This window comes from Sinocyclocheilus rhinocerous, unplaced genomic scaffold (assembly GCF_001515625.1).
Source record: "Sinocyclocheilus rhinocerous isolate Xijiao unplaced genomic scaffold, SAMN03320098_v1.1 scaffold115, whole genome shotgun sequence".
Lineage (NCBI taxonomy): Eukaryota > Metazoa > Chordata > Actinopteri > Cypriniformes > Cyprinidae > Sinocyclocheilus > Sinocyclocheilus rhinocerous.
Genome location: NW_015650001.1, coordinates 96,902 through 106,656, shown reverse-complemented (window position 1 = coordinate 106,656; position 9,755 = coordinate 96,902). Strand labels below are relative to the sequence as shown.

The window sequence follows — 9,755 nt, the reverse complement described above, 5'->3', positions numbered from 1 at the left end:
TGGCGCCCCCCAGGGTTGTGTTCTCTCCCCACTGCTCTTCTCCCTGTACACCAACGACTGCACGTCTAAAGACGCCTCTGTCAAGCTCCTGAAGTTTGCAGACGACACCACACTCATCTGCCTCATTCAGGACGGTGACGAGTCTGCTTACAGACAGGAGGTTAATGAGCTGGCTGTCTGGTGCAGTCTTAACAGCCTGGAGCTGAACACGCTCAAAACTGTGGAAATGATAGTGGACTTCAGGAGGAACCCCCCTGCTCTCCCCCCACTCACCATCATGGACAGCATTGTAACAACAGTGGAGTCTTTCAGGTTCCTGTGCACCACAATCTCTCAGGATTTGAAGTGGGACACTCACATTGAGTCTATTGTTAAAAAGGCCCAGCAGAGGCTGTATTTCCTTCGCCAACTAAGGAAGTTCAACCTGCCACAGGAGCTGCTGAAACAGTTCTACTCCGCCATCATTGAATCCGTCCTCTGCACTTCAATAACTGTCTGGTTCAGCTCAGCTACCAAATCTGACCTCAGAAGACTACAGAGGATAGTCCGGACTGCTGAGCGAATCACTGGTACAACCCTCCCTACTCTCCAAGAACTGTACTCATCCAGAGCCAGCAAAAAGGCTGCCAAAATCACTCTGAACCCCTCACATCCAGCCCACTCCCTCTTTGAACTGTTGCCATCTGGTTGACGCTACAGAGTACTGCGCACCAGAACGGCCAGACACAAGAACAGTTTCTTCCCTCAAGCAATCCATCTCATGAACACTGACAATAAACGTGGAACACACAACACTACTATACATTTATTTATTTAACACACAACCTTTTTTACATTTCAAATTTGCACATATCATACCTGTACATACATAATTGTCTATATTATATATTGTGTTTTTGCTATTTTGTACATTGTCTATTTTGTATATTTGTATATTATTCTTTTTCTTATCTATGTCCTGTCTTGTCACTGTCATTCTGTTGCACTGTGGAGCTTCTGTCACTAAAACAAATTCCTTGTATGTGTAAACATACCTGGCAATAAAGCTAATTCGGATTCAGATTCGAATATGAACTATATAAAATTATAAAAATATATACATTTTCTGCCTCATATCTTGAATTATGTAATTCTAAATGGATTTTAATAGACTGATTCATGCAGTGAAAGAACGCACCATAAATGTGCACGCGCACTAGTCTAACCTGCTAGACTTCACCATGTAATGTATGCGCGCACTCAGATGCACACTCATGCATGCAGACCATGCATATCTGCACACCCCTATTCGATTTTTATAATGCATTGTCTTCTTATCGATCCACCAGTTCACATTTAAAGCTCTGCGTGTTTGCAGGGTAAAAACATGGGTCGATTTTTGCATTTGTCTGAACTCTGAACAAAACAACAGTTTTATTGAAAATGCTCTCATCCATTCTCTGCCAGCAGCTGGAGCGTTTGGTAGAAATATAACTGTTTCCCCGGTAACGCTTTGAATGTGTAGCGCTCATGTTTATTCAATGAAATCTAATGCATTGTCTTCTTATCGATCCACCAGTTCACATTTAAAGCTCTGCGTGTTTGCAGGGTAAAAACATGGGTCGATTTTTGCATTTGTCTGAACTCTGAACAAAACAACAGTTTTATTGAAAATGCTCTCATCCATTCTCTGCCAGCAGGTGGAGCGTTTGGTAGAAATATAACTGTTTCCCCGGTAACGCTATACACAAAGCAGCGCAGCAACGGACTTTGAATGTGTAGCGCTCATGTTTATTCAATGAAATCATAGCCTTTTGAAGTTTAATCGTCACATTCAGCCATATCGCAATTCTGGTCTTTCTGTCCCCAAATTTAAGGCCTCTTGAAATCATAATTAAGACTTTCATGTACAATTTAAGATTTTTAAGGCCTTTAATTTGATACAACTAAATGTAAGACTTTTTAAGACTTTTTTAAGACCCGCAGAAACCCTGTCTGTCTTTCGTTTTGTCTTCAGCAAGTGAAATGCATGCTCAATCGGGTTGAAATCAGGAGATTGACTTGGCCATTGCAGAATATTCCACTTTTTTACCTTCAAAAACTCCTGGGTTGTTTTTGCTGTATGTTTTGGGTCATTGTCCACTTGTACTATGAAGGGACGTCCAATCAACTTTGGGCAGGCAATATATTCCAGTGCACTTCAGAATTCTTCCGGCTGCTTCTGTCTTCTGTCACGTCATCAATAAACACCAGAAACCCAGTGCCACTGGAAACCATGCATGCTCATGCCATCACACTGCTCCACCATGTTTCTCAGATGATGTTGTATGCTTTGGATCATGAGCTGTTCCAAGTCTTCTCCATATTTTGTTCTTCGCGTCATTCTGGTACAGGTTGATCTTAATTTCAGCAGTCCAAAGAATGCTTTTCCAGAAGAGGTCTGGCTTTTTTAGATGTTTTTTGGCAAAGTCTAATCTGGCTTTGTTTGCACCTTGTGGTGAACTCTCTGTATTTGCAGTACATGGATTAGCACGAGTTTACATTTGTGATTTGATTACACCATCCATACCTTATCGTTCTCTCCACTCTGCTGGTTCTTTTTCTTTTTGTCAGCCTCTCAAAACTCAAAAACCATGAGAGGGAGAGCTTTTCTTGCATTGCTTCAAAGTTATTAAATTCATTACCTGCTTCTATTAGGAATGCTTCTTCTTTTGATTGTTTTAAGAAACTACTCAAAACACATCTTTTAATAAAACTTTTAATCTGTGATTGTTATTGTGACTTGTTATTATATACAATGTATTATTATACAATGTTATTTTGTATTCTGTAACATGTTACAGACATGTAACATTTTGACTATGCACATTACAAATAAAATTATTATTATTATTATTATTATTATTATTATTATTATTATTAATGGAAGTCAGAAATATTACTTTTTTAACATTTGATTGTTGTATACTTATAAAGGTCAAACCATGTAGAAATACATGTTAAGGAACTGCACATTTTTACAGACTACAGTAATCGTTATCAGCTGCTCTCAGACAGCAGCAGAGGAGCTGGAGGAAACTACACTGTCAGTTCTGCTGCTCTAAATCACACAGGAGTTTATGTGTGCAGAGCTGAGACAGATAAACCAGTCATTTACACAACCTACAGCAACACACAACCACTATGGGTTACCGGTGAGTTCAATCAGAGCTTAAACGATTGGTTCATCTTTATTAAGATCAATAATTTTAATGCTTAAATCTGAAAAAAATAGAGCTGTAATTGTCTTCCCAGGTGTTTCTCCTCTAGTGTCTCTGATCATCAGTCCCAGTAGAACTCAACACTTCACATCTGTCTCTCTCTCTCTGAGCTGTAAAGATCAGAGAAACTCTGATGGATGGAGAGTGAGAAGATACACAGTCAGTGGACAGGTAGAAGATTGTTCGTCATCACCGTGGAGATCACAAATAGGATCTACATGTACAATCAGCTACACCAGCACAGCAGACACTGGAGTGTACTGGTGTCAGTCTGAATCTGGAGAGAACTATCATCCTGTTAATATCTCTGTACACTGTGAGTCTGTATTTATTAATTTCACTGGCAGTTACAATCCATACATAAAGCAGATTGATTAAACAAGTGCATGAATATGCACTTCAACAATTTCTATAATTGAAAAGGCATCATGCAACTCATATCTAAAACCAGACTACAGACTTTGGCTGGGTTGACTTCAGTCATTAAGCATCTGCCAAGCTATTCCCTAGTAATCACACAGAACACCAAAGCACATAAAAACAATTTCAAACATCCTAGTACTGTGGGCAAATACCACAAAAATGTTGTTTTTACTTTATTGTTTCCTTTGTTTCTATAGCTGGTGTGATTCTGGAGAGTCCTGTTCATCCTGTGACTGGAGGAGATTCTCTGACTCTGCACTGTTTATATCCATATTCAACCCCACCAAACCTCAGAGCTGATTTCTATAAAGATGGATCACTCATCCAGAATCAAACTACAGAGATGATCATCTCTACTGTCTCAAAGTCACATGAGGGTTTCTACTACTGCAAACACCCAGAGAGAGGAGAGACACCCAAGAGCTGGATCTCAGTTAGAGGTGAGAGTTAATGAAAGTGTGAGCTGATTTATTTCTTCATATGCTCTCGTTCGGATATAAAGCTTAATTCAGTTATTTTGTGTCTCTTTTTCAGTGTCTCAGATCTCAGTCCTCCACACACTCAGTTCTGTACTGGCAGTTTGTCCATATCTGCTAGTGACAGTCGTGCTGATCTTCAAATGCTACAGGATGAGAGGTAAAATAGCTGACTAACTTATTTGATTTTATAATCACTATATTTAATTGACCAACAAATGAGTCTGGTATGGTCATACCAAGTATTATTTAGTTATCATCTTTGGCTTACTTACTGAGGATATGTTCTGTGTAAAGCTGCTTCAAAAACAACATATTTAATATTGTATTGAAACCATCTGTTCTTATGTATCTTTTTTTTGTGCTATAAATACACAAATTCCCTCACTGACATAGACATGCAGTCCCGGTCCTAGACTTAAGGAAAACTTCATCAGGAGGCCCCTGTCAGTGTGTTCATAAAAACCCCAAATGACCCCCGCCCCAGTTTCACTGTCAAAAAACAACAGTGAGAAATACAATAAATACAGTCAGTAATACAATAATAATAATACAATAGAAAACAAAGAGATAAAAATGAAATAATTTACTAAATCTATTAAAATAATCTAGTAATTTAGTAATAATCTACTAAAAATAATAGCCTAGTATTGTCACAATCCGCTGGAGCACGGGAACAAGGAGACGTGGAGATTTCACAAAACGAGAGTCTTTAATTATCCAACAGGGAGACACAAAGCACAAGAAAGACGTTCACAACAAGTACACACGGCAAAACCAAACTGAACAGAATGGGGTTTATAAACACAGGGCAATCAGGGGAACACAGGTGCATAGAATCAAAAGGTAATCAAACTAAACAAGAACAGGAGAAAGACCATAAAAGGAAACACAGGAAGAACTACGGAGGCAAAACGTGTCCAAAAGTCTGACAAGTATACAGAAGTTGAATAAAAGAACCAAATGTAAAAATAAAACACTGAATAGTTTTCACCATATTAATTTAATTTGCATTTCTTCTTTTTGAAGTTACTAAAGTTAATCAGTAAAGAGCAGTGAATGATTTTCTCATATTCTGTTGTTGTTTGATTAACATTAAATGACAGACACAGCAGCAGGTTTATTAGACAGCTTCATTTTAAGACCGAATGCACAGATCTAATATACTGACAAGGAAGGTGACAGCGCAGCGCTTTCAGGGGCAGGAACGGATTGTGGCATTGTGTTTTTTTATAATTGTTGTAAAACAAAATCTAAAATGAAACTATCCTATTCTGGCAAAGCCTTAGGTCATTAAATCGTCTTTGAGAGCAAGGGGACCCTTGGTGGTTAGGTGGCCCTATGCAACTTGCATACTTCGTTGCATAAATGCCTTTTGTTGTCTTCTAGTCAAATTTATTTTACTTTCAAACATGATGGTAATTAATATTACAGAAAGAAGAAAAATACATAAACATAAATGCTGACAAGATTGTTTTTGTGTGTATTTAACAGTTGCATCTGTTGAAGAGGAAGAAACTTCAGTCTGATATTAATCTGAGAAAACTTCAGCTTTACTTCCGGAGTGACAACTGCAGTTAAATGCTGGAATGAATCCTCTTACTGATCATTCTGTGTGCGCGCATGAAATACAGAAGTCAACATGAGCATTACCAGCCAACTTGACTTCCATTGACCCCCCCCCCGATATTTAAGTACGGTATTATAGAGCAAACCTCTCTGTGCTTTCCCAACCTTCACTGAATTTTAGCATCGCAAGTACATGACCATCAGTTTAGTTTATGCAATTGCACTGTTTTCTTTTTTTCATCTTTTAATATTCGTGTTTGCTTTATTTAAAATAAAATGTCTTTCTGAGGCCTGACAAGACACTGGCTGTCTGTCTATAACGTTTTAAAAGGCTTACCTTACTACCTTTTCACTAATGATTTATCATATGAACAAAAGTTTAATGGTTATTTTTTTTGTTCTGCTTTAATATTATAACACATTAAAACCACATGAATACACAATGCAATTTGTAAGCATGTATATTCCTCATTTTATTGTGAGTCTCCTGACTTGTATTCATTCTTTATATTTAGGGGTTTGCAGCATAATACTACTGTAATCTACAGACATACTTATAGTTAGTATGCAGATACAATAATACCAAATTTTAAACAATTCCTGAACATGCATTTTTTTGTATCTACAGCCAATTCACATGTGATTCTTTTTACACATCTTGTGGTTCTGATTGACATGTGACAATACTGCATACTAGTATTCACATGGTGAGAACTGCCAGTTCCCTATTGTTACTTCACTCGTACTGCGTTGCTAAGACGCTATGGGGAAAATGTCCTGCTTCTCAGATGACTGAAGCCTTTTCAATAATGCAGTGTAACTGCATGGCCATTGGTTCGTGCAGTGAATTAAAAATGAACCAATGGCTCGGCAGCGGAGCTGCAAATGCCTATGGCGACGAAGCCCGCCAGAATGGGTGGGGCCATCTGGCTATATAAGCAGGCATTTTGCCATAAAATCCTCAGATTTCTTTTCCTTCAGTGACAAGGATAATCTCTTCGCTGATTCTGCGATCAAGAAGCCGAAGAAGCAAGAAGCTCAGCCTGTAGCTCGCCGACGTAGAAGAGCCCCGGCAGAGGAAGAGGCGAGAAGCCTTCCCCTGCAGCTATCTGGCATGCTAAAAGAGCAAATTTCTGAGCAAATTTCCTAGCGATATTGTTGCAAATGTCGTGTTGCGAGTGTGGCTTGTGCAGGTTATCCTGCACAATGCAGAAGGGCAGTGAGCATGTCACCTGTCTGGGCAATACTCACGCAGAGACTGTGTGCTCACTGAGACAGAATGCTCTCACTGAGAGCATGAGTCTCGCTCTTCTCCACTCGCGGACTGCCTTTAATGAAGGCAGCTCCACTCTCCTGTTTCTCCTCTCTCAGCAAAGCTCGGAGAAAGAAACAACAGAGCCACGGAGCCGAGCAACCGGGTTTGAGCAATCCCATGCCGGCACAGAGCCCGCATTAGATTAGATTAGATTAGATAGACTTTATTGTCCCGAAGGAAAATTGTCTTGGACACATACAATCCAGTGACTGCTGCTTAAATAAGTAACATAATACAATACATACACATGCATGCACACACACAATAACTACAACACATACACAAACTGCTATCAACCAACCAGTTGCACACTACATCATACAACACACCTGTAATCGTCATAATAATAAGATTCATAAATAAAAAATTTAAAAAAACATAAAATATACATGAATATCGTTATCGTTACAATTAAAACACCATTATGGGGGCAAACCTCTGGCTGACTTGTCATTTAAAGCTTTGATGGACAGAGGGACGAAGGAATTCTTAAAGCGGTTAAGCCTGCACTAGGGAAGTCTAAAGCGCATCTTCTTGAGGGAAGAAGCTGATACTCAGGGTGGAGGACATGGCTGGGATCTGAAATAATTTTCCGGGCCTGTCTGATGATGGTTTCAGCAAAGACAGCCTGAAGTGTGGGATGCTGACTAACTCCCATGATTTTCATGGCTCTCTGTGTTAACCGTGTAATCTGTGCTTTCAGCTGTACACTGAGATTGCCAAACCAGGCAGAGATGCCATACCGCAGAAGGCTCTCAATTACAGCATGATAGAAGACAAGCAACACTCTCTGGTTAACACCAAAGACCCTCAGCCTACGTAAAAAGTGTAGTCGCTGTTGAACCTTAGTACAGATGTTTTCTACCTGGACACTCCATGTCAGCTTGTTATCAATGTGTATGCCCAGATATCTGTAGGAATCAACCTGGACTATGTTCTGGTCATTGATGGCCACTGGTAAGTGGTCTCCAATGGATTTGGGATCAAACACCATCTCCCTGGATAACTGTATCATCAGAGAACGTAATCATGTAATTGTTAGCAGTACTACATGTACATTCATTAGTGTACAGTGTGAACAGTACTGGGGAACTAACACACCCCTGAGGAGCGCAAGTGCTGATGGTCAAAGGTTCAGACAACGTCCTATACACCCTGACCTGCTGACTACGATTAGTCAGAAATGAGTGGAACCACTTAATAATAAAGGGGTTGACATTCATCCGCTGCAGTGTTTTCAAGAGAACATGAGGCTGCAGAGTGTTAAAGGCTGAAGTAAAATCTACAAACAACAGTCTGGCATAGGCCTTAGGATTCTCAAGATGTTTAGTCACTAGGTGCACTATACTGTTGATTGCATCATCAGTGCCTCTCTGGTGTTTATATGCAAACTGGTAGGGATCTAACTGTGGACCTACATCAAGCTGTAGTTTGCTCATAATGAGCTTTTCCATGCACTTCATCACAACAGAAGTTAAGGCAATAGGTCTAAAATCGTTATTTTCCTGCGGGCAGGGTTTCTTAGGGACAGGTGTAATAATTGCCTTTTTCCATTGTGTCGGTACAGTGTGAGAATGCAGGGACCTCTGGAAAATGGGGCACCAGGCAGGTGTCAGTTCATCTGCACATGTTCTTAATAGAAAAGCAGAGATGCCATCTGGACCTGTGGCCTTATTGACATTGATTTGCTTAAGAACCTTGTTGATAGATTTAGGGTCAATCTCTAGCCTATCAGTATCATCAATAGCAATACTATCAAGCACCATATCACATTCAACTGAGAAATCGTGATTGTCAAACCTCTTATAAAAATAATTCAACTCATTAGCTTTTTCCAGTTCATCTACAACATGCAAAGATTTCTTAGTAGGTTTCATGTTGGTGGCTATTTTCATTGAGTTCCATAATTTTTTAGAGTTCATAGTTTGGAGGTTTTCCTCTATTAACCCCCTGTGATGTTCCTTTGCTTCTTTGAGTTTCTGGTTCAACTCTTTTTGTACAGTTTTAAGTTGTAGGTGATCTCTAATCTTAAATGCCTGTTTTTTCCTGTTAATACAGTCCTTCACCTCCTTTGTGATATACGGTTTGTTGTTGGGGTAGACTTATTTTGCATTTTGGAATCACAGTATCAACACAGAATTTTATATATTCTGTGGTAGTTTCTGTGGCATTATCCAGGCTTAGCTCCCTAGAGAAAATATCCCAGTCTGTGCATAAAAAACAACCTTTCAGTGTTTCTATGCTGTCTTCTGACCATACATTGATAGTTTTAACCAAGGGTTTACAACTCTTTAGGGCTGTCTTATATGTAGGAATCAGATGAACAGTATTATGGTCAGAGTTAGACAAGGGCGGTTTAGCTATGGCTGTATATGCATGTTTTAAATTTCCATAGCATTTGTCCAAAGTCCTATTCTTCCTGGTATCACATTTAATATACTGTTCAAAACCTGGAAGTGCAGTATTAAAGTTACAATGATTAAAATCTCCAAGGATAAAAATAGGGGCATTTGGGGTGCGCTGTAATTGTTCATGAACACAGTCTGCCACCTGTGTCGCGGCTCGTGAGGCATTACCGTTGGGGGGTACATAAACAGAGCAAATAAGGATGTTACCAAACTCACGTGGTAGATAGAATGGCCTGAGACTTACACATAACAGTTCTACATCAGAGTTACAAATTTTCTCCCGAACTGTGTGCTGTCTGCACCACTTGTCATTTATGTACAGGCA

General features: G+C 39.5%; 1 protein-coding gene across 1 annotated transcript in view; it reads left to right on the top strand.

The window, feature by feature from the left end:
• The window catches only part of LOC107711138 (sialoadhesin-like), a 21,703-nt gene extending 15,820 nt beyond the window's left edge, over nucleotides 1-5,883 (top strand). The window contains exons 6-9 of the mRNA XM_016516080.1: nucleotides 3,274-3,555; nucleotides 3,860-4,102; nucleotides 4,197-4,298; nucleotides 5,633-5,883. Of these exons, the coding sequence (XP_016371566.1) occupies nucleotides 3,274-3,555; nucleotides 3,860-4,102; nucleotides 4,197-4,298; nucleotides 5,633-5,667 (662 nt within the window). The 3' untranslated portion in view covers nucleotides 5,668-5,883. The remainder of the gene's footprint in view (nucleotides 1-3,273; nucleotides 3,556-3,859; nucleotides 4,103-4,196; nucleotides 4,299-5,632) is intronic.
• Nucleotides 5,884-9,755: the final 3,872 nt, after the last annotated feature.